The sequence below is a fragment of the Pteropus alecto genome, unplaced genomic scaffold, assembly GCF_000325575.1.
Source record: "Pteropus alecto unplaced genomic scaffold, ASM32557v1 scaffold320, whole genome shotgun sequence".
In the NCBI taxonomy this organism is placed as follows: Eukaryota; Metazoa; Chordata; class Mammalia; order Chiroptera; family Pteropodidae; genus Pteropus; species Pteropus alecto.
The window spans coordinates 1875886-1901124 of record NW_006429963.1 but is presented as its reverse complement, the minus strand read 5'-3'; the positions used below and the strand labels follow the sequence as shown (position 1 = coordinate 1901124).

Here is a 25239-nt window from a genome sequence, read left to right as displayed (position 1 = left end):
TCCCAATCCTGAGAGATTTCAGTGAATAATAGGTGGTGTTCGGTGGTCGTATTTTTAAGGCTTTTAAATTACGAGATTGAGACAGACACGTCGCCGTCTTTTTGTCGTGGCCCTTGGGAGTGACACTTGCTTCCCGTCTTCCTGCCTGCTTAAGTCACTTTGGGACACTGGACCACTCACCCCGGCGTTGGGGTTCGGTGAGTGCCATCTATGGAAGGCGGGCCGCCATGGGCCGCGGGGGACAGGCCAGCTCCGCGTGCGTCTGCACCGAACCGGTTCCACCGGAGACTCGGACACCGAGTCCAGCCTCGGCTCTGCCGGTCCGCCTGCTCGGGCCCCGGTTTCTGCTCCCCGTCCGGCCACCAGCACCAGGACGGGCCAGGCAGCGCCAACCCCCTGTCGCTCGCGGTTTCCTGTTTAAGTATCAGGGCCTCAGCCGCACAGCGCGACGTGGAGTCCGCGTTCACGCCAGGTGACTTTGCGACGAAATGTTTGCCTGTGCTCACGTTCACCCAGTCGGGGGGCTGGAGCCAAGGTCCCCAGCTGTAACCCGTGGGCGAGGGGCACTGCACAGGGCCACCTCCCCCTCACACACACACACACACACACACACACACACACACACGCAGGGACCTTGGGGTGCTGGGAAGAGGTTCATCAGGGGACACAGACGTGCCTTCTCCTGCCGCCCGCTGAGACCGTCTGCTCTGACGGAAGCAGCCTGTTCTCCCTTTCTGCCCCCTCCTTTCTTTCTGTAAAATCTGCGTTTTCGTTTTCGCTGTAACTTTGCTCCTTGCTAAGCGCCGCCCCCGGGAAGACGCAGGTGGGCACCGCCGCGGCGCAGGCTGCCCAGGCCACCGCTCGCCTGTCGCTGGGTCTGTGCCTCTGGACCAGGGGCTGGGAGATTCCAGCAGCTGGGGCCCAGGTTCCGACCCAGCTCCCGGCTGTCCTCGGAGGCCACTGCCACGCGTCGGGTCGTCCTGGAGGGGTTCCTGCACCGGCTGCGGGTCAGACACGCGGCTGGTGTCCCCGGGTGCACGAGCTTGTGTTTGGAGCCCCTGAGCACATCCCCAAGCCCAGGGGCCCTGCTCCCTCTGGGGTCGGGCTGGCGAGTCAGCCGTCCCCGTCCACAGCGTGTCCGGCAAGGCCCAGGCTTGTCCATTCAATGGGAAGCGGACCCCTGAACCCAGGAACTGCCCAGGGACTTGGCTGCGCCCCAGCGGAGTTGACCTTCCAGCTCTCGTCAGAAAACGTCCATCCGGCACCCCGTTCTTTTTGTGGGAATAATTGCATCTGGCACTTGTTTTATTAAAAGAAAAAGCAGATTACTGTGAAGGCACCACGCCCGCCAAGTGTTAGGTTTAAAAAATAGATTCTCCAGCGGGGGCGGGGTGCCCTGCCAGGAGCTTGCTGTGCCACAGGCCTCCCGGAAGGTTCCAGATCAGCTTTCTCTGAGGCGTCGGGCTCAGCCTGATCGGGCTGAGTCTGATCTCCCGGAGTCTGATCTCCCCATCACACGTTTCCCACTAGAGGTTAATGCTCACCCGCCATTAGGGGGCCCCCCAAACCCCTGTGCCTGTGTCTCCACATGGAGACGAGAGATGTGACTTGCCTGTGACAGCATCTGCCCCCTAAGGAAGGTACCCCAAGCCCTGCCAGCACCCCACTCGGCGCTCACTAACTCAGGAATGAATGGCTGGTCCCCGCCCGGTATCGGTCGGTGACACGGTGCCCGACACGCACAGCCCCGTGACAGTGGACGGCAGGGAGGGACATGAGAGGGGAGGTGTGGGCCTCATCCAGGGCCCACAGGCCGCATCCCGACGGGGCGCCGAGCCTCCCGGGGGACGTGGCGTGTCCGCGCCTCATCTAGGATGCACCGTGCGTTGACTCTGCCCGCAGCCGGCGTCCCTGTGGGGAACGAAGGTGCCGTAGGGTCTGGGCCTGCCTTCCCTAAGTTTATAATGCACAGCGGCACTTCCTCTCATCCTATAATGCACGTCCCCAACACACGGTAGACGCCTCTGGCGGGATGATGTCGCCTGATTCATGGCTGGAGAAACACGCGAGCTAGAGAACCAAGCAACTGTTAATCCCTTCATTCGAGAGCTAATTCTTCACACATTTTCCCCAAGTTTCCATCTCTCGAGATATCGCCAGGGCACAGTTCTAGTTTCTGCCGCTCACTGCACGGTTGGATTCGAGCCCCTGTAAGCTGGGACCTGACATAAGCCTGTCCTAAGCCAGGGACTCACAGAAGAACCAGGGAAAGGGCTGAGGATGAGAAAATCTGTGGCCGACACCGTGTCGTCACGTCACTGGGGGTGACACAGGAGTATTCTGGCCTCGCCTCCTGGCTCTGGTGGGTGACTATCCCAGAGCAGCTACCCTTAGTCAGGACATGTCTGCACAGTGGAAAGGCCGACGGACTCTTGAACAGTAGGACAAAGGAAAATTAATAACTTGCAGCAGCTGGGTATAGAAACTGTTCTGCGTACAGTTTACATTCATTAACCTTCCTCTCAAAAAAAGAAAAATCAAGGCCTAATTTCCTGTCTGATACACATTATTTTCCAGTTTACATTCATTAACCTTCCTCTCAAAAAAAATCGAGGCCGAATTTCCTGTCTGATACACATTACTTTGAATGACCAGTATTTTTAAAATATGTTTTCACCAATGTTAAGAAATAATTACGTAGAATAGCTCAGATTGATTAGGGTGATTCTGGCTCTTGTAGGGTTTTCTATTAAAAATTCGTATTACAGTGAGCTTTTCTGGGATGCACACAGGAGGGAAATATTACCGTCATGTAATTTTGAAGCCGAAGCCCATGTGTCAGGGAAATGTGACGTATGACGTCAAGGCTAACGTTTTGCTTTGCGGTGAAAGAGTCTAACTTCCAACAGGGCACATGACACAGCCCTTCCCGAGGAAACCGCATCAACGCCCCCCGCAAGGCAGCCCAGGCCGTGCTTAGGTCGCCGTCCAGCTAAAACTCCGATTTCGGAATCGCAATCACGTCTAACTTTCCCGTGCGTATTCGCAGGGCGATCGGCTTTGGCGAAACCCCGGGGAGAAAACTCGGCTGTCTAAGGGAATGAAAAATCATCGTAGGGTCGATGATGCGTTTCTCCTAAGACTCTAAACCCATCTCCGTCTAGATGATTAAGCTAATATCGAAGTCGCAGGATGACGGCAGACTTTTCTCTCTCTCTCTTTTTTTTTTAAATTGGACACGTTTTAGGAGCCGAATGCAGAACGTTTGGTCGGTGCCAGGGCACAAACAGCGAGCGATCAGGGCTGCCCGACGCTGAGCAGCTGGCCTCGCGGGGGACGGCACTGGACGGGAGGGTTTGGTGTCGTCGGAGGTCCCCCTGGCCAGGCCGCTTCTCCCCGTGGCTTGAACTTGTCATCTGAAGTCACAGGCCGGCCCCAGGCTGGAGGCTGGAGAGAGGAAGGCGGGGCAGGGTACGGACGGAAAGCGGAGATGAAAGGCTCCCGTGTTCCGTGCATCGTGCATCGTGCATCGGCGCCTCTCACGGACTCACCCTGTGATCCGTGCAAATTTCCTCAGTTCCTCCCTCTGATTCCCTTAAGGGAGGAAAACCAAGGCAGCGATGGCCTCTCCCCGCGTGGTGCTTGGAGGGTTACGGGGAGCTTGGTGACACACGCGCTGGCGTTCCGCGGGCACGCTGCGGCGGGACGGGCCCGGCTGGCGGCCACGTGCTCGCCACGGCCACGTGCTCCCACACGGGGATGCCCCCGCGAGGCGCCCTGAGCGTCCCGCGCCGTGTGCTCGGGTCGGCCCCGCCTTCCTGGCCGCTGCCCTCGCTGGCCACGTCTACTTATAAAAAGGACCGCGATGGGGACTTGAGTGGGGTGTCTGTCTGGGTGCAGAAGGAAGGTCAACTTTGCAGACGCTTTCAAAAATGGACGGCGACACACCCACTGCCCACGCCTCCCGGGGCTGTGAGACCGTCCCTCAAACCCCTGATTCGCTGGCCACATGTACGTCTGGCTCGGCGGCTGCTCCCGGGGACTGATGGGTCACACTTAACCAGAAGGTGCACCGAAGCCGCCTGTAGAGCCTTTGCTGAAAAGGGGCCTGCGCCCTCCCCCCGAACCCAGCAGGTACTGACGGGTCCGCCCAGAGCGGGGCCCGGCGCCCGTGCCAAAGGCAGACGCCACACCACGGCCCTCCTGAGAATGCCCTGGCACCGCCTGGCGACAGCTGGGGAGGGCGCTGGGGGCCCCCGTCTCCTGTGCCTGCCAGAGGGTCTGGAAAGCGTGAAGACCCCTCTTCTCTGCTGGACTGGCCTTTGTCACCAAGAGCCCAAGGGGACTTCGTGCCCCTGGACACGCCCCGACTTCATTTGGCACGAGCGAATCGCACCCCTAATTGTGGAGTTGGCTTCTTCATGGTGTGATGACAAGAAATAAGGAAATTCAGCCAGAGCCTACTATGCTTTTAAGCCACGTAGACGAAACTTCCAGCCTCGTCAAGGGAGAGGCGGCCACGACTCGCGAATGTCCCCAGATGCGTGTTCCTTGTCCGACTGATTCTCACGTGGCCCCCAGATCGGACGGGGTGGGCGGAGGGAAGACAGTGTCCACAAGTTCCAACTCGCTCGGAAAGGCAAGTTTCTCATTCTGTTCCAACGCGAGGGTTCACGCAGTTAATTTAGTCGGTGGTATAGGATGTTTTTCCTGCAGTTCATTCCTAACCTGCCTTTGGGTCACGGCATTTAAGGCGTCTGCCTCGTTAAGCCGAGACCTTGCAGGAAGCGTTTGCAGAATAGGCAGACTCGTAATTAATGCAAAAACGTTGAGATTGTGTCCACCTGGTCCCTTTGCCTGAGTTGCTCCTACTTAATTATCTCTAACGAGCAGCTAACCCAGGGAAGAAAGTGCCGAGAACAACGTATTCGGGGGCGGGCGGGGAGCGTTGGCGGAAGCCACCTGGTCCTGTGCGCCGGCCTTTGTCACGGCAGAATGTCTCTTACGTGGCAGAATGTCACCTTGCCGCGGGGCTGGAATGGAAAGGAGCCGACTTTCGCCAGCAACCCCGGATTGCCCCTCCCTCGTCCTGGGCCGGCCAGACGCGAGCTGTGGCGTTTCCTTCTGGTCTGAGGGCGAGTCTCGAAACGAGACAGACGCGAAGGTGGGCGTGAATGACGAGCGAGCCGAGCCCCGCCTTGCCCGGCCCCCCAGCCAAGCACGCCGGGGATCGGACAGCGAAGGAGGCGGGACTTTGCACCAGGGGGACGATGGGTCACTGCTGTCCTCTCAGGGACTGCGCTGGGTTCAAAGAGAAGACCCGCTTGAGCTGTCCCTGCAGGGGCCATGGTGTCACCACGGTGTCACCCATTTCCGCCCAGCACTGCTTCGTTCGCGAGCCTCTGCTGCAGCCGGCCGTTCTCCTGCGGGGGCTTCCTGGGCCGGCTGTGAACTGGCCTGTGTCCCCACCGCTGGTCTCAGGTGGCCTCCGCTTCCTTCCCCCTCCGTCCCCAGAAATCCTCACACTCCCAGGGGCTGCACTCGGCCCCGGTGGCTCCCTCCCGCCCCGCCCCGCCCGGCCACGCAGGAGTGACTGAGCAGACGCGCCCGCAAATTGCATTGCAAATGGTGCCTATTTTTTCCAGCAGACCATCTGCTGGAGTCTATTACTCACCATCCCATCCGGACGGATCAGGTGGTTCTGTATGAAGTCACTTCTGAGTCACCTCGTCCCACACTGGCCCCTGAAAGGCACTTTGCTGGCGCTGAGGACGCTGGAAAATTACAAGCCCTTGCGAGCCGGCCCTCTCCCTTCATCTTCTCTCCTTCCCTTAGCAGACCTTTGTGTTTCTGTCAGCCCTGGAAAAGCTCCAGAATCGACTCGTCGGGTGCCATAGGACCCCAGAACGCTCGAGGTGGAGGGGATGTTGGTGGTGGCCCCTCGGTGGACAGAGGGGGACTCGTCCAGGGCCTCTGAGGACTGCAGAAGCGGGGCTGGTGGCCAGGATTCGGGCTCTTTCGTCGCACGTGCCATGCGCAGCTGAGCTTCGTACCTGCTGTGTCCAGGGAGCGGAGGTGGACGGTCATTGCACCGAGGGCTTCGTGGCAGATGAGACTGTCCTGTCAGGTGTCCGAGTGCAGCAGCAAACCCATGTCCCACTGCCGGGCCCTCTGCGGGCCGCTGGCAGGCCTGGAGGAACGTCCTTGGAGGATGAGGAGGAGTCGTTTAGGAAGAAGGGCAGACCCCTGGCATTGCTGTCACAGGTCTCAAGCACTTCGGGGTCCTCCCGCTCAGAGCTGAGGTGGGGAAGCGTGGGACGGGGACAAACCGTGCATCGGTCAGCCTCCCCAGACCCAGGAATCTGCCACCACCTGCCCAGGAGGAAGAACGGCAGAAGCCCCCTGGCGCCGCCAGCCCCCGGCTTGGCTGTGGAAGGGCTTCACGGCCGGCGGCAGCAGGACCCTCACCGCCGAGGCCTTGAGCCCCCAGCTCTGTCCGCGGCTCCCTGGTCCCCGCTGACGGCCGCCGCCCGCCCCTCCCCGCCTGGCCGCCTCGCCTGCCTCTCCGTGGTCCCTTCCCCCGCAGGCCGTCACCCCTGGGCTTCGTGCTAAGCCGCGCTGCCCTCCGTCGTGTTGTAGGCTCTCGTTTTGTTTTCCGGACATGGTCTCGGGTCCTCACTTGCCTTCGGTCATGACAGGCGCGTGCGGCTGGGGTGCGGCACGCTCCCGATGACGGCCAGTAGCGTGGACTCGCGTTATGTGATCAGGGAACGATGTGGATCGTTATTTCAAAACCAGATCTAGAGGGAATCCGTGTACTGTACGTACAGACCGGGGAACCACTCGACCCGAGAGCTGGCTGGCACCGAGACGGGGCCTCCGGTCCCCAGCCCTGACTGTGACACGTGGGAAGCGCCTTCTTTCGGCTTGTTAGAAACAGTCAGTAGAATTGTTCTTCCTGGAATAGATCTCGGGTCCTACAGAGCCCGTCCTTAGCTCCATTAGCTAAGACACTGCAGGGTGGCCGGGGTGGAACAACAGGTGTCCCTGGTGGGACCCGAGGCTCTGTCAAAGACAGGCCACTTCGTCTCCCCACCACACGGTGACATTGCGTCTGTCCTTTAAGAGCCAGGGGCAACCTGGGCCTTGAGCACCTTCTCCTGCTCGACTGTGTGTGGCTCGGGTGCCTAGGCAGTCTGCATGTGTAGGCATCCGTTGGCATACACACAGCACACACAGTAGGCCTGACACACAGTGTGTCAACAGCACACACAGTAGGCCTGACACACAGTGTGCCAACAGCACACACAGTAGGCATGAACATGTAGTATACACATAGTACACACACAGCATGCACACAGTAGATCTGACACACAGTGTGTCAACAGCACACACAGTAGGCCTGACGCACAGCGCACACGCGGCACGCGCCCAGCACGCATGAACCCTCCGGCGTCCCCTCATGCCGGCCCCGGGGTTCCTGGGCCCCGCCTCCAACGCCGCCTGCTCCGTCACCGCGGCCTGGATGTGCCTTGCTACAGTGTGGATCGCTTTCCTCTGGTTCTGTTGTTGGAATCACCTTAAAATAACAACCCTCAGCAGTACAATAATAATTCAACTCAAAAAGCACTTGTTAGGTTCATAATGCTCAAATTTGTGTCCAAAAAATGTTTGCCAGGCAGCCATCCTCTCTGGCGGGGCCTCGATCGAGGGATTCTGCTGGGCTGGCCTGGGCGGTCAGCACTGGGCACTCCCTGAGCCCCGTGGAACAAGGGCAGACAGGGCCCAGAGGGGCCTCGTCAAAGGCTGCAGATCAGGGTCCCCAGGGGAGTCGCTGACGTCCTGGCGGCTCAGGGCCGTGCCACGGGTGGCTGGACCCCACTCCTGCTGTGTTCACATGTCTCTGTTTGCCTTCAGAGGAGATCCTGAAGACGCACATCGCACACTGGTGGTCCCCCGACGGCACGAGGCTCGCCTACGCCACCATCAACGACTCCCGCGTGCCCGTCATGGAGCTCCCGGCCTACACGGGCGCCGCCTACCCCACGGCGAAGCCCTACCACTACCCCAAGGTAGGCGGGCAGCCATGGCGACACGCCACACCATCCCGACGCCATCCTGCCCGGCCCGCCCAGCGTGGCGGTGACACTCGGACGTGTTGGGACCAGTGCGGTCCACGGGGCAGGGCCGGTTCCCTCCCGCTGCCCTGCACGGAACTCCTGTCTGTCTGGGCGAGTTCCCCTTGCTGGCAGGTTACTTTATTTTAAATAACTGAACTGCCGTTCAGCTTTTGTTTGACCCCCACCTGAACCCAAATAAATACACTCTCGCCACTTGTGACTCTGTGGTGACAAAAAGTCACACTGCCCACTTTGAGACACTCTCTTCTCTTAGTCCCTTGTTAGAGTTTGGCCTCTGAGAGGCCAGAGGGGTCTGCCTGTCCCCGGGCCCTGGGTCTGGGCCGGGCTGCTTCATGCTCGGCCACATTCTGGCCGGTAGCGTGTCTGATTGCTCCCCGACCAAATTCTGGCTGAAGCCACGTGCCCTGTATGCCAGAAATGCTCTGGCCAGCAGTGTGTAGCAGGAGAGAGGCTGGCCAAGGTCCCAGAGCCCAGGTCAGGGGACACCTGACACCCCAGAACAAACCTCACAGTCCGGGGGGCCTGAGCAGCACACACTGACTCTCGTGGGTCTAGGGCAGGAGGTCACCCTCGCGGTGCTGGCCTGGTGGGTTCTGGGGTGAACCGTCTTCCGAGTTGCAGACAGCCGCCTTCTCCGAGGGTCCACGCCACGGCCCCACCCTCACGACCGCCAGCCCTGATCACCGCCCAGAGGCCCCTGCACTTTGCATCCTGCCAGGGCCTGGGGCTTCCGCCTGCGAGCTGCAGGTCCTGGTGTGACAGCCCGTTTTCTGCAGCTCCTCTGTGGGCGTGGCTGGCATCCATGAGGTCCTAGCATGGGGGCATGTGCCCCCTCCGAGGCCGCGGCCTGGGCCTCAGCCGTTTCTTGTTTTGAGAGTGTCCAGGTGTTAACGCGGGATATGGGTTTGCCTTCTGACAGACTCTCCTGCCTCTGCTTGTCACTAAGTCTGCACTATGGGGAGGGCCCAGGGCTGTGGCTGGAAGCACAGTCAGGCACAGGGCCTGGGCGACACCCAGCCTTTCAGCCTCTCCACGTGCCCACCACACGTGCACGCGCGCGCGCACACACACACACACACACGCACACACACACACACTCTTCACCGGTGGCATTTGACCTTCGTCTGACCCCCAGGGAGGGGACGGTCTCCCTGGCCAACCCTCTTACTGCGTCCCCAACAATGGGCTCTGGGATGGGAGCTCGGAGTCTTCTGGAATTATGGAACTCGGTGGCTCGGGATTTCGTGTCTCGTGTTTTAACGGACAGTCACCATACCCTGGCCAGCAGAGTTCAGACGCCCTTCACCCCGAACCAGAGGCGTGAGCTGGTGGGCCCACGTGCCGCCCCGTCGTGGGCGGAGCTCAAGGAAGCGTCAGCGACACCCACAGTCGTGTGACGGCAGGTGGCTCGCTCGTCCCTCACATCTCTGACCCTTTGCGCCCCGCAGGCTGGCTGCGAAAACCCCAGCATTTCCCTGCACGTCATCGGCTTGAACGGGCCCACCCACGATCTGGAGATGACGCCGCCGGACGACCCGCGCATGAGGTTCGCTCCCTCCCTCCCTCCGCGACGCCGGACGTAGCGATAATCAGACGGGCGTCCACGCGCGTCTCCGCGGGCGCGGGTGTGAGTTAGCGCTAATTTAAACATCAGAGAAAGAGGTGCGTTTCCTGCACGGTTACCCCCACCGCGGTAAGTCCCAGGTCGGTTTTTACGGGAACCCCAGTCACCCCGCGTTACCCGCTCCCACCTTGCCGGGAGCCCAGTGCGGGGCGCTGCTCTGACCCGCGGATGCCCGTGCAGTCGGCCCCGGGAGATACGGGTCACTTCCCGCCAGGGCCGCCAGTTTGGAGCGGGACTTTGGAGCGTGGCTGTGCCCCGCTGGCTCCAGGGACTGAGGCGCGAGCCCCGTTTCGTAAGCCGGAGCTCCCAGGGGCTTAGTCCACAGCCGCGTCTCGGGGGGAACATCCCGACGGGCGCGCAGCCTCTGGTTTAGGTGGATTTTTTTTTTTTTTTAATCAAAACAGCCGAGCAGCAGGATCTATCAAAGCGAAGTGGTCTGAATATCGGTTTCGTTTTGTCCCAGAGTTCATCAGCCTGGGGGTGATTAACTTCCAGAGCCCCCTCGTGCCGTCGTTAGACCTGTCTGTCAAGAATGCTGGTGGGAGACTCGGGCGAACAAGGGGGACTTGGGCTGGCACGGCGGCGGGGGGGGCTGCTCGTTTACAGACCCCCCGTAACCTGTCCGGGGGGCCCAGAACGAGTCCCCCTGGGACTCGGCGCGCGGCCATAACCCCAGCTGGGCTGTTACACTTCAGCGACAAAAACCTCCACGTTAGTAGCTTCCGGAAGTTTCTGGAAGGCCAGGGGCTGTGGCCCCAGCCCCCACGGCTCCTCGGCAGGCCCAGCTCGGGGCTGGGTGTGTGGGGGCTCGTGTCTGCGGGTCTGCTGTGCACGCCGTGGCCTCCTCCTGTGGTGGCTTCCGTGGCCAGACCACCCGCCCACATCCCGGGACCCCGAGGCCTCGGTCGAATTCCACTGGGGTTTTCTCGATCCTCCTTCAGTGAAACGTGAGGTGTGTAAGGTCGTCGGCTGAGCAGACCAGTGTTCTCCGAAGGGCTCCCCACTGCCTCTCTCTGTCCCCCTGGGCTGACCCTCTCCCCCGGCAGCCAGCCTCCCCTCGATGCGCCTACGGCCCCGCCTTGGGGAGCGGGCCCTCTGTGTGTGAGTCAGGGAGAATCAAATCGATTTGGCTGGTGATGTTTTTTCCGGGATAAAAGAAACGTTCCGATTATTGCTCTGTCTTCTCTCGTGACGATCCACAGATTTCACTGTTTTCCCTCGGCCCCCATCCCTGCCAGGCCTCCTGGGGCCTGGTCCAGCAAACTCACTGAATTAATATGGAAAGTCACCTGGAAAATTTAAGCCATCTGTTTGAGTTAATTGAAAATCTCGTTTAGTCAATTTGGTGGTGCTTTTTCCGCAGGCTCGATTAGCTTCAAGGACAGTGAGAAATTAGCCTCTGCCAGAGCCCGGTTCAGGTTCTGGCTGCAGGTTCCGTTCATTCTCATTCCCTAAGCTAAAGGCAGTGACTCTCGTCCTCGGCCACAGAGATCTGTAACAGGCAAGGGTCCCACCTGGTCACACCCCTTCTCTGTCACGTGCCCTCGAGATTTTTCGAAGGTGAGCACAGGTATGTCGGAAATCGTGGACTGACCGTGAGTGGCTGTGTGTTGGGCATTTATCATTCTCCAACCACTGGGCTGAGAATTTAGCGGTGAATGAAGCGTGGAGGTCGCGATGCAGGGGGTCGGACCGTGAACAAATCGTGACGGGCACACGAGTGACCGCGGGTGTGGGCGGCGGGGGAGGAGCCTGGCCTGGCCTGCGGGGCGATGGCATCGTGCTCTGGAACAGTGTCCGGGACCTAATGGTTCTTTGCTGGGGGGTGTCCCGTGCCTGGCACAGTGTGTGGCAGCACCCCTGGCCTCCACACATCGGACGCCAGTGGTACCCTCCCACCCCCCACCCCCGAGTCGTGACAATAACAAATGTCTCCGGCCATCGTCCAGTGTCCCCAGATGGAGAGCCGCCGGTTTAGAGGGAAGATTCTCGAGCCAGCTGCCTGGGTCCAAATCCTAGTTCCAGTCCTGGTCTCACTTCTGTTTCTTCCTCCACAAACCGGGGATGATGATGATTCGCGAAAGCGTTCGCTCTCGCGGGTGGTTGTGCAAATTCAATGAGCTAATGCACAGAGCACAGGGCTGGCTCCCGGGTCGGCCCGCTCACGGCCGTCAGCGCCACCTGTAGGGACTGCCCCCGGCCCCGGCCTGTTCACGTCTGGCTCACACCCTCCCCACTTCGACTGGTCCAGCCGCGGTTCTCAGGGAAAGCGGGTGAGCATGCGTCACTCACCCCCAGCAAGGGAACGATGAGGGGTTACGAGCAGCCCAAAGGGCATTCGAGAAGCTAGGGGCACAGGGACGGTCTGACAGAGAACCGTGTGGGTAAGTTTGCTGGCTCACAGGTCCATCCGACAGCCCTCAGTTGTGACCTTTGAAAATATCTGATCCGCCAGACAAAAGACACAGGTGACGGCCACCCGAGCAGAGGTGGCCGGTCAGTGCAAAGCCAAGCCCCGCTCCGCACTGGAAGAACATCCGGCAACCTCATTCGCCTCTCTGCCAGTTTCAGACAGATTTTCCGACAGTCTCTAAACGGATCCCACACCGAGCACCCCAGAGTCACCTCTAAACTAGGTCAGATCACACGCTCCCTCTGCTCAGAACCTCCCGTGGCTTCCCGTTTCTCCGGGAACATCAGGCAAGCTTCTGACAGTGGCCCAAAGTCCTGGACGCCTGCTGGCGGCGTTCTCGCTTGTCCCTCCCCAACCTCTGCTGGGCTTGCCCTTTTTAGGGGCGTCGCGCAGGGCTCCCCTGCCTGGAACCCTCCCCCCACACACAGCCACAGCCTGAGCGCCGGGTCCCTTAGGTGCCATCAAATGCAGCGCCTCTGGGGGAAGGACACCCGTGAGAAGCTCGTGTAAAGTGGCCCAGCCCCTTTCTTGGAAGCGTTCACGTTAAAGGTGACTGAGAACGGTGACCCCAGTGACACCGGGCGGAGGGCAGCGCAGCGATGGCTGGTCCAGCTGAGAAGGGTCACCCTGCGCCTCTCCAGGGTGCGGCGTGTCTGCGGGCGGAACGCGGGGACAGCCTCGTGCGCCTCCGTCCTGGGGCCTGCGACGCCACCTAGAACCCGGCAGCCTGATGGGACAAACACGGCTCCTTCCGCCGGGTTCCTCGGGCCTCCCCAGAGTGACGGCGCTGGGCGCCGAGTGAAGACGTAGCTGACACCCGCGGGTCTTGTTGAAGCCGCGTCACCCGCGCTGACGTGTGTTTATTCTCCAGATGCCCCCGCGGACGGGTGCGGTAACCGTTGCCGCCGCGTGCGATCTCCTGACGGCCTGGCCCCAGAGCCTGAGACCGGACGACAGTGTCCAAGAAAGACACCTGGCACCTGTGTCCCTGATGGGCCGGGCCCAGGGGACGGGCTCCGCCTCCCCGAACCCTCCCGAGGCCTCTCGCTCTCATTTTTCTTTACTGTGGCTGTTCCGTTTCGCTCTCCAGCACCAAGGGTCCCGATCCGCTCGGTTCGTGATCTGCCAACCTGGGGAACGGCCACGTCGCTCTATTTGTGGGTTTGCTCTTGCTCAGACTTATTCAAATGCCACCTCCACCTCCATCCCCGAATCTGTCACCCTACTAACATCTCTAATTAAGTCGTTTGTCTTTATGTTGACTCTGGGAAGATATTTGTCTCATATCTGAACGTGACTTTCGAATTCCCTTGAAAGTGTTCTGGGTATGAACTTCAAGTGCATCAGTGCCCTCTGTCCACCTCAGAGCTGGCCCGCCCTACCTCTGGTTCTACCTCACACGCCAAAGTAACGACCTGGGTACCTAAAAATTCAAATGAGTTCATCGCAGGGAGCAGGTCAAGGGGGTGGGCTCAACCAGACAGCGTCCGTGTCTATCAGATCAGGTGTGGTCTTCGTTACCCTCTAGGTCCAGAAGCCATTCAAGGGGACTGCAGCTCCAGGCTGGAGAAATGACAGGTCTTTATTTCACGGGGGCACGGAAGAGGTGAGGCACAGGATTCCTGTACACCCCAGGTTTCTGTGCATCCTTCGGCCAAAACTGTCCCGTGCTCCGGGGGCCTGGAGGTCTGAGTCTGGGCAGTCGGGTGAATAGGTGCCCGGTGAAGGGAGCGTGTTCGATGTTGCCGTGGCCCGCATCGGAAAGGGCAGCCAGATTGTTCTGAAGACACCGTGAGCGGATACGCGAGGAAGCGTGAGCTGTCGGGCTCAGGCAGAGCGGGAGGCAGCGGAAAAGCGGAACGTGACTCTGCCGGCCCCGCCCATCAGCACGACGCCTCTGTCGGCCACCAAGCTCCTTCAGCCAGGAAATCGGTGCTGACATTTGAAGGTGTCAGCGACACACTGGACAAGGGTTTTCAAGGCCACGTCGCAAAGCTGAGTGAGCTGGTTAACAGGAGACTCAGAGGGCCTGAGTGACAGGTACAGCTCCCCACGGACCAACAGCTAGCGAACGCGGTACATGGATTTGATGGCATCTGCAAGAGAGTGGGATGTGGCAGAATGTGCAGCCTTCGTGTTTGTAAAGTGCTGGGTGCGCGTCGAGCCGAGCACAAACAGGGGTCACGGCTCCCGGCCGCGGCGCATCGGTCTCCTGCTCCCCTCTTAACGGCTCCCTGCTTCTGGGGCCGGGCTGCAGGGGGTCTCGGACCGTGTCCCTTATCGTCCTTGCACTTCCTTCTCGACTCACGGAGGAGGAGAGGGAGGCCCACGGAAGGCAGGGGACCTGCACAGAGTCGCAGCTGATCCATGGGTTCCAGATCCGGTGTCCCCTGGTGCACCGCCTGTGTCTGCTCTGTCCCCCACGCGCTCTCAGGGCCTCGGCGATCAGACCCCTCCCCACCTACCCAGCTGTGCTCACTTGTACCGTCATCGACACAAGGATTCCGAGTACCCACCCTGTGCCAGACCACCTGCTCAGTGCCGCAGACAGGGACCGGAGGAGGTATGGGACACCGCCGCCCCCTAGAGGACGCTGGTGAGAAACACGATGCTGCTTCCTGCGCGCTTAGGCCTGGTGTGTTTCCTGGGGACTGAACTATTTCTGCTTCTTCTCCTGGGCTCTTGGATAAATCTCTTCCCCCCTCACCCCGGGATTAGGGTACGAGGCAGAGAGCAGCTGTGTCCCTGCGTCTCGTGAGCTGAATCGCAAACGCCCTCTCTCGATTCTTCGGTCTCCGCCTGTGCTCTGCCGGAGTGCCATTCATCCGAGCCGTCGGCTCCTCCTCGGCGGATTTCCGAGTCTGTGAAGAGCACTCCCAGGAGTCTCTCCACGTGGGGAAGGTGGCCAGCCCCCGGGGGTCATTTGAGGGGCCAAGGCCCACGTGCTGCCTCAAAAATTGACCACTGAAGTTATTCCTCGGGACCAACATACTGAGGTTTGACCAAAACAAAAAAAAAAATGGACTTTGATAAGAAGAGACTTTAATTAGAAAGAAAGACTGTTGCTCTGGGAGGACATACCCATCTCGGAAATCTGCGAGCGTCTCAAAACCAAGCAGAAACCAGCTTTTCTCTCATGGGGCGGAGAAGGCGGCAGGCAGAGATGAGCGGACTCTGGTGGGGAAGCTGGACCAGAAGGGCAGCAGCCAGTGGCGGAGACAGGAACGTGCCCCACTGCACCCCGGCTGGCTCCCAGGAGAAGCTGCAAGGGGGCACATTCTGCTTTGGGGGTGCATGATCAGGCTGGGGGCCGGCAGAGCTCAGGAGGAGGCCAACAGAAGCTTGATGAAGAGCGTGGGCAGCTTACCTCGAGACTGGGGACCACATGGTGTAATCTGAAATGGGGGAACGGCAGAGGTGTAGGATGAGGTGACTGTCCCATCCCCAGGACAGGGCGAGGGTGAGGGTGGTGGGAGCTGAGGAGCAGGCGTGAGAACCAAGGCCAGAAATTAGGGTTCACCGAGTTTGCCGAGCACAGGCGAAGGGCAGAGACCCACCAGGAATGTGCGGTGCTAGGAGCCTGTTCCGGCCCAGGGGGCGAGGGGATGGGCAATAACTGGACCCTAGGGATGGAGAGCCACATGGGGCAGCCCCCAGGAAGGGCTAGGAACTTGGATTGAAGGAAGGACTGTATGGTCCTACTGTTGGGTCCCCTAGGGGTACTCCCATGGGGCAGCCATGGCCCCCTGATGCCACCTGTGCAGGTGGGCCCTCCCCTCCCCACAACACACACAGCGGGGTGGGAAGGTGCAGGGGACCTGCAGGGGCACATGGGAGACAGCCAGCACATCCTCAAGTGACACCGGGAGGTGCTTAATCCATACTGAGTGGATGGGTCAGGTATGTGGGTGATGGATGGATGGATGGATGGATGGATGGATGGATGGATGGTGGGTGGGTGGATGGACGGATGGATGGATGGATGGTGGGTGGGTGGATGGACGGATGGATGGATGGATGGTGGGTGGGTGGATGGACGGATGGATGGATGGATGGTGGGTGGGTGGATGGACGGATGGATGGATGGATGGTGGGTGGGTGGATGGACGGATGGATGGATGGATGGTGGGTGGGTGGATGGACGGATGGATGGATGGATGGTGGGTGGGTGGATGGACGGATGGATGGATGGATGGTGGGTGGGTGGATGGACGGATGGATGGATGGATGGTGGGTGGGTGGATGGACGGATGGATGGATGGATGGTGGGTGGGTGGATGGACGGATGGATGGATGGATGGTGGGTGGGTGGATGGACGGATGGATGGATGGATGGTGGGTGGGTGGATGGACGGATGGATGGATGGATGGTGGGTGGGTGGATGGACGGATGGATGGATGGATGGTGGGTGGGTGGATGGACGGATGGATGGATGGATGGTGGGTGGGTGGATGGACGGATGGATGGATGGATGGTGGGTGGGTGGATGGACGGATGGATGGATGGATGGTGGGTGGGTGGATGGACGGATGGATGGATGGATGGTGGGTGGGTGGATGGACGGATGGATGGATGGATGGTGGGTGGGTGGATGGACGGATGGATGGATGGATGGTGGGTGGGTGGATGGACGGATGGATGGATGGATGGTGGGTGGGTGGATGGACGGATGGATGGATGGATGGTGGGTGGGTGGATGGACGGATGGATGGATGGATGGTGGGTGGGTGGTTCGATGGATGGATGGATGGATGGATGGTGGATGGATGGATGGTGGATGGATGGATGGACGGAGGGAGGGTGGGTGGATGGATGGACAGACAGACTCATAAACACGTGGATGGGTGGGTGCTGAGCGTGTGAAAACGTAGGTTAGAGAAGGCGACGAGAGACTGGCCTCCACCTGTCTTACTCGGTGGATTCCTTCGCGTTCGAAGCACACAGACTGTTGCACAAGGACTCCACGAGCCCTACGGTGACACCCGTCTCGCTTCCTTCTCCCTCGGCCTGACAGCTGGCCCTGCATGGGAGCCAACACCCGAGACAGAAGGAAAAGGGAACGTGGCCTGTTCCGACGTTAAAAGTGACATTATGGAACTATACATCCAGTCGTAATTTGCCTTAAAGTCACATTATTTTTGAATTTGCAAAGCGCAATCTGCCAGCAGACAGTTTCACGCAACCGTGTGACTGCCCTGAGGCCATGCTCAGATAAGGGGCCATACATTTTGTCATACGGAGGGGGCTCGGGCATTAGGTGTCATTTTAGTGCGGTAGACAATGCCTTCTATTAAAGAATAGGACTTTTTTTAGAAATTTTTCTCTCAAAGTACTTTCTTTCTTGCTCTAGCTTGATCCATGGAGTAAACAATACTGGAAAATTCCGGAGTTAATTGCAGGCTCTTCATTCCACTGGGTGGCTGGCCTTTGTCCCCTTGCCCTTTGTTGTCACACAGCTGTCAGAGCCCTTGCCGGGATTCGGAATACCAGGAAGTGACATGGCCCATTAATCCCTGCGAGAGAGACAATGCTCCCTTAATATTTTATGGCGAACAAATGGACTGATAAAAAATTCATGCACTGCTAAGAATGACTGTCTTCTGAGCGGGAGGCACCTGTGGCTGCGGATTTGGGGGGGTGGAGGGGGGTATCGGATTTCCTAGCCGGGCTGTGCTTTTCTGGCCCCCACCACCACCACCACCTTGCTGCCTTCTCGTAGAGCTATCCTCACCGGGGCTGAAGTTTGGGGGGATTAGTCTGTCTCCCCTCCAACTGCGAGCCCCCCCCACGACAGGTTTGGCTCCCTGAGCTGCCAGCACCTGGCACTGTGTTCACCACACGCTAAGCCCGGACTAAATGCGCTTTGAATGAATATACGTATTTGTGGGCAGATGAAGCGCTTTAGAATAAAGAGAAAATTAGTATCGTTCGCTCCAGGAGTCTTTGCATCCTGTTCACGTTTTGGGATCACGTTCTTTCTAACGTGCGATTTCGGCCATTCTCAAAGTACGATTATCTGTTTCCTGTGATTGTCAAAAAGCTTCAGTATCTCACCCCATCTCGACTCAGGATCGCCCCTCGTGTCTTTCAAAGCCCAGCCTCATGCCAGCTTCTTAAGTTATTCTGCTTCGAATCCTACTTTCCCCCTTCCTTTGGCTGCAACCAAATTTCTCTTTCTTCTAAAGCACCTCATCCGCTTCGCAAGGGCAGAGATGAGGCAGACGTAGGTAGGCGACCTGGGTCTGGGTGGCCCTGGGCACTTGCTGTCGTGCATTCCACGCGCTCACGAGTCACGTGCCTCACTTAGATCAGCGAGCCTCCCACCTGTGCATCTCTGGTCACCTGAGGTTCTCGGCCCCACCCCCCGAGTCTGGGATTCAGTGGGTCTGGGGCGAGGCCTGAGGATCTGCATTTCCAACACTGGCCAGGTGCCGCTGGTCCGGGCTCCACACTTTGGGGACCAGTGCCTTTGATGATTAAAGCCTGTTTCTCCTGCCACCCTCCTCCTCCAGTGACAGGGGCCTTGGCGGGCTGTGCCACAGACGCCCAGTGTGGTCACCGCCGGGCTGCCGCCGTTCCCTGGGCGCCCCCACGTCTCGGAGCGAGCTTGACGGCAGGCAGTCCACGCTGCCTAGTCGCCCCAAACCCCGGCCGGCGACACGGGACCGTGGAAACAGGCTGCCATCCCGTCTGTGCCCCCTCCTGAGTAGAGCGGTCACGGGGTTGACCACCGGCACCGACACCAGCGGGCTCCACGGGAGAGGCCACCGGACTCTCCCTGGGCACACGGCCTGCAGCCACGCCTGTTCATCGGCTACGCCGATTCATTCTTTGCTGGGGCGTCAGACGCCCAGGTGCGTGGCCGCCTCTCATCACGTCGCTGCCCCCCAGACCCCCGGTCCGTACCCCGTCTCCCCTTGCGAGACCAGATCATTCAAGTCCTGGGTGTCCTGTAGATCACTTCCACAGGTTCCCAGCCCCGGCACTGGGCTGTGACAGGTGAGACACGCCCCGAGGGGGAACCCCCAGCCCTGGCAGCTGGGACTCGTCGGGAAGGGCTGGGCACGCACGGCGGTGCGAGGTGCCCGGCACAGGTCGTAGGTGTGGGAAGGGGTGAAGGATGAGCGCGGCTCTCGGGGGGCGCAGGTCTGGGGGTGTCTTCTGCATTAACTGCAGACAAGAACTCGCGACTCCCCAACGTGTGAGGTAGAAATACCAACCCTGCCCTTTCCTACAGGCCCCTCCCCCATCTCTTCCCTACAAACTTCCGTGCTTTGTTTGTCACTCTCGTGTCATCAAGGTTGATGGCATTCGTGTTCCGTCCTGGAACCGTAATTGAATCACCCTCACTTACCTACAGGCCGACCCTAAAAGATGAACATCCGTAAACGGCATCGACGGCCTCGCGAGTCGCTGCCCTTCGCGGTGGCACTAAGCTCGGTGACCGTGTCTCCTTTCCATTCAGCTTCCTGTTTTTCCTGGAGTTTTACGTTGTTTTTAGTTTTCACTTGGACTGTTTGGTTTCATCATGCTCTCGTTTCTATTTCTACTTTTTCAAAGTCTGTCGGGGATTCTGTCGGATCGCCCTCGTCCCCGGGTCTGTCTCTCTGAGTGTCCTCTGCTGCCCTGGCGTGGTCCGGAGGAGTCGGCCTTCACCACATCTGCGCCAGTGCCACCCAGGGACGCGTGTCACTGCTGTCCCCAGCCAGAGCCGCTGTGTTCTAGGCCTCACGCCATCCTCCAGGTGCCTCCCTAAGGAAGGACCCTGTGGGGCATCACCTCTCTGAGTTCTTCAGTACCTAAAAATGTCTTTTTCTCAACTTTGTTGAAAACGTTAGCTGCGTGTGGAATGGCAGTTCGAAGACCAGCGTCCCTCGCATTTGGGGGGCACGGCCCCCCGGCCTCCAGTGCTCAGTGTGGTCCCCGTCAAAGTCGACCTTCGTCTGATCCCTGCGGGTCGTGTGTTTCTCTTTCCTCCTGAAGGGTCTTTGGAGTTTTGAAATGACGTATCTAAATGCCCCCTCTCCTTTATCGCCCGTCTCCTTCAGAGGCCCCCAGATGGTACTCCCGTTCAGCCAGTCCTCGGCCTCGACACGGGCGCTCCGTGGTGCCCGGACCTCCAAGTCCCCAGAATGCCCTGCGGGCTTCACTTCTGCAGGCGGTGTGAGGCGGCCGCGTCCCCAAGCACACGCGCCCCCGTCCTCCGGAAATGTCCCTTCCTCATCATCCACGTCAGTGGGGACGTATTCCTACTTCATTCCTTTAATACCATCGCGATTAGGTTTCTGGAGAGTGAAGACATAACAAACAAATGTGATAAACCCACCCGCTTAAATTAGAAACCTCCATCTTATTCTTAATAATCTTTTGATTTAAAAAGTAATCTCTGCTTCACGGAAAATAATAACCACTTGCGAGCATTCTGATAAATTTTCCCTTTTTATTTTCAGACATGCACACTTGTTCTTTGCTTGCTTGTCTGTTTTTTAATAACGAAGCCATTTCCCCAGCACCATTTATTGTAGAAGTCTTCCTTCCCCCACCGGTTTGCGATGACACTCGTATTAAATATTAAATTATTATAAAAACAGTTGCTATGTAAAGCGTTGTGGTTTAAGGCTGTACATCCACTCATAAATCTACTGATCATTCCGTAAAACGGCTGTAGCTAAACTACGTCGTCAGCAACCTTTGGTATAAACGCCTCATTGGGATTAGACTTTTTTAAACCATCTTGGCGATTTGAGCCCGTTTCTTCCTGTATGTGAGCTTTAGAATCGTTTCATCGGACGCCTTCCTCTCAGAAAAGAAACTCATCGCTCCTTCTCTTAAAATTAAACCCCTTTCATCGATGGACCTGAGGTGCGAACCGTGCGCGAAGCCCTGTGCCGGGCGCTCTGCCCTCGTGCGGCTTAAACGCGGTCGACTCGGTGCTTCCCAAACCGATGGTCACTTTGCATACTTTACCACGGTTCATCTCTGGTTCCAGAAACAGAGCATATTTGTGTTTGTTTTCTTAAAACTTATCTTTCCGTTTCATTTGTCACGTGTGCCGCCTTTTGTTTTTAAATCTTCGTAAGAGTGACTACGTGTTTGTAAGGCGAGGACATATTGACCCGAAGCAGCTTTTATGTTATATTATCGCGTCCCTTGATGGCGGCTTTCCTCCCTGCGTCCTGAGCTGAGCCCGCTGCCCCCTCTGCCTGGCCGGGCGGTGGTCTCCACGCCGACGGCAACAGTGCTGAGGTCCATCCGCCTTCGCATTTTAACAAGAGTCAGAATGATTTTCTCTTCCGCGTTTGGCTTCCGTGACGATCGTGTACGCCGAAGGACGACGTGGAACCTAGGAAGAGGCACAGGACGAATGGCCGTGTTCAGTGAAAGAAACAAAAATAGGGCATCCGTGCAGTGCAGAGGCCGTGGGAAAAACTGTCACTCCCAGAGACCTGACATTTTCTTCCTTGGCTTCGTCTCAGTGATATATAGTTGCTGGTAGAGTGAGTGTGGCTTGTCACCAGGACCTCACACGCCACGCCCTTGTCATGAACGTCGGCATCAGGCAGGTCTCACTCATGGCCCAAGGAGACAGGAATGAGCTCATGTCCATCCCACAGCCTTCGAGCTCTTGGTCTGTCATCCACTTCTGTCCGCACGGACCCACAGGCCATTTATGGCATAATTAAAATAAACGGTCTTACATGTGAAGCAAGGGGTGGGCACAGACCTTGAGTGACTTCTAAGGACTAAAGCCGCATGTGCGTTTTCGTGCCTCCACGTATTCAGGCAGATGATCACGCCGCATCTTTACGAATGTCTCGGAGCCTTCGGGCGGCGAACAGGCAGCAAAGCGGGACCCAGAGGACATTGCCGAAAGGACATGTGACCAGTCAGAGTGGGGGCCGCGAGAGGGCGGGTGACAAAGCAGGTGCTGTACACGCACACGTCCAGATGCCCCGGGGCCCGCAGGCTGGCCGAGCAGATGACGTGAGACGTGTTTCAAAGGTTGCAGAAACGGAGAAGGCCGGAAATCGCAGGCGCTGGTTACGCCTGGATGACTCACCACCCACGTCCTCGGTAGATTCGCCCAGGCTGCCAAGAGCCGTGGGCCGGCCTGCCCTCCCGGCCTGCCCTCCCGGCCACGTGGGAGCCGATGGCCGGGGTCAGAGGCCTTCGCCGCCCTGTTCGCCACGCGCTCCCGGCTTATGCGAAGTTAGGAAAAACGGGTAACGGCCCTGTTCGTTTTCGGGGTAATAACCAAAGCTTAGTTCAAAGCGCCTGGTTATTTAGGCCTTTCTGTTGAACGTTGTCGCTGGATGTGCTAAGGTCCCTTCTCAGCTTGCTAGGAAGTGTCTGGTGAGTATCCTGCCGTCCTCAGGGACAAAGGACCTTGTGAGGCCACAAAGCGACCATCCTCAGCAACAGATCTCGTTACAGACACAGGAGGGGCGGGCGATGGAGCTGCCTCTGGAACTTTCTTCGAATTCATCTGAGGATATTCCTGTGCACTTATTTTCCTGACATTTCCTTCTTCTTCTTCAATGTACTCTGTGCACTTATTTTCCTGACATTTCCTTCTTCTTCAATGTACTTTTTCTGCTAAAATGCCCATTTTTGCAAGGTTCTGGGTAGTTGCGTGAATTACCAGACGCCCTCGTGCTAAGTTTAGGGCAGGCCCACACTGTGGTCCCTTCAGGTGAGGATGAAAAGCAGGCGTGGGACACCTGGCTGTCAAACCGAGTTCGCACTCGGGCTGTGGAGTTCGCTAGGGGACGTCCGGGGCGTTCACTCCTCCTACTTTCCCCCCTCCTCGGTGTGGCCGGCCCTCCTCGGTGTGGCCGGCCCTCACGGGACCCCCTCATTGCCCCCGCACGTGACTGCGCCTTCGCCCCAGGCGGTGACAGGAGGACTGAGTCAGAGGGACAGCTGTGTGCCAGGCCACACCCCATTCACACGCAGCTCCTGAGGGAGCTGCTCGGAAGGAACATGGCTGGGTGGCTGATTCCGGCACGTGTTAGGGACACGGTCCCCAGCGAGTTCGTGACCAGTGCGTGTTCCTGAGCAGCCCTGTGTCCACCGAGATCCGCCCGGCCACAGGCCCCGGGCCCGGGGCTGGGCCGTGCCCGCCTGTGGCCCGCGGGCCTGCACAGCTGCTCGCCTTGTGCATGCGTGAGTATGTGTGTGTGTGTGTGTTTTCAGGGAGTACTACATCACCATGGTGAAGTGGGCCACCAGCACCAAGGTCGCCGTGAACTGGCTGAGCCGGGCGCAGAACGTGTCCATCCTCACCCTCTGTGACGCCACCACCGGCGTCTGCACCAAGGTACGGGGTTGGGAGGGGGACCCCATGGCAGGGAGCCCCGGGGGCGGTATCGGGCCGTCCTCCCGCCTTCGGGCTCGGTCCCTGCTGACACTCAGCTTTGTCCCGTGCTGCTCCAGGCAGCCACCTGCGTCCACGTCTCTGCTTTGGCGCCACCTGGTGGGAAACTTTAGTGCAGCCACAGGACGTTCAGCTCTGGGCCTCCCAGCAGGTGCTGGGCGGGTCACAGGTGTGTCACGCCCGGTCACCCATGCCCACTGCTACTTCCCAACGAGCCTTCTCCTCATTGTCCAGTTGGCGCTCACAGAGGGTGAGGGGCTGGCCTGAGGCCCCCGGTCCTGGGGTGCAGCCCACACCCCCGGCTTGCCCGCGTGAGCGGCTCTGTCCTCCACCCGCCCCACAGCCGGTCGGCCCCCTGGACGGGTCGGCCCGTCTCTGAAAGTCACTGGCCAGGTCAGCCCTGCTCCGAGGGCCCCGGCAGTAGAGGAGGGGGAGGCGGGGGAGGAAGGAAAAGAACGCACGGAGGGGGCACGGAGCGGGCAACAATTACTGACGGGCCAGGCAGAGCGCACGGCGAGGTGAGGACCCGCGGGCTCCCGGCCACCACCCCGCAGGCCCGAGCGTCCCCACGTCTCCACCCCTGACAGGCGCATCGCCTGGTGTTGGGTAAAAAGAAATCAAAGTCGATTAATACATTCAGGTGGGTCTTTCAGAAACTATTTTTTGACCCTACATTTTTATTTCCCGCCTGGGGAGAGAGGCTTGCAAGTCGGCTTTGCTGTGGCTGGGGAGGCCCTAAGCAGCTGCTGTCACTGTGCCGCCTCAGGGTGGTGTCACGGTGGGTGGCGGGGTCTGGTACTCAGACTGTCACCATCTGCGGGGTCGGCGACTTGCCCGGGTTGTGTCTGATTTAGAGCAGTTTCCGGGGTTCTCCGACGGGCTTACCTGAGGGGACGGGAGGAGAGAACGGACACGCAGCCGAGCGCGGGCATCGCTCGTGATTCGCTTAGCCGGGCCCCTCACGCCGCGAGTGGCAGCAGCAGATGCTCCAGCACCGGCACTGCCCTGGGGCATCCAGAGGCCAGGCCAGCACCAGGGACAGGCCCACGGCGCCCTGGGACGTGGTCATCGTGTGACTGGCCACACCTCTTACGCATCGCTCTACACGGCTCTGTGAGATCTGCTGTTCGAACATATTTTTTAAACTCCTCAATATTTTGGTTTACTCAGAGTCGTGAACCGGAAAGTTCACACGTGTGCACATACACACACGTGTACACACACGTGCACACACACACGAATCTAAGACGGTGTAGCACCTGCGGTCTGCCTTAGACAGGCACGTGCCCGGTCAGGCACGGCCACCAAATCATAAAAGTGCCCCACCTCCCAAAGGATTCCTCTGTGCCGTGGTTTGTCCTTGGTGCCAAGAGAGTGAGCAACGCTTCCCGTTCTGGGGCCCTGGGGTTTGGCCCTGAGTCACAGCACGAGACAGCAGAGTGACGAGCACGGAAGGCTAATGGTGTCCGCACTGCTGGCCACGGGTGTGCGGCTTGCCCGTAGCTCGCTCTCCAGTGCTCATATTTCCTTTCAGAAACACGAGGACGAAAGTGACGCCTGGCTCCACCGGCAGGTAAGGGTCCCGTGCGCCCCCCACCTCCACTGCCCCGGCCCCCCAACCCCGCATCCACCACACGCCCTGAGGGAACCCCGCAGACACATGCTGGGGGGCCCACCTCCACT

General features: G+C 59.1%; 1 protein-coding gene across 1 annotated transcript in view; it reads left to right on the top strand.

Moving 5' to 3' along the window:
• Nucleotides 1-25239, top strand: part of DPP6 (dipeptidyl peptidase like 6) — a 214313-nt gene that overhangs the window by 147741 nt on the left and 41333 nt on the right. The window contains exons 8-11 of the mRNA XM_015587682.1: nucleotides 7908-8072; nucleotides 9590-9687; nucleotides 23376-23499; nucleotides 25091-25129. Of these exons, the coding sequence (XP_015443168.1) occupies nucleotides 7908-8072; nucleotides 9590-9687; nucleotides 23376-23499; nucleotides 25091-25129 (426 nt within the window). The remainder of the gene's footprint in view (nucleotides 1-7907; nucleotides 8073-9589; nucleotides 9688-23375; nucleotides 23500-25090; nucleotides 25130-25239) is intronic.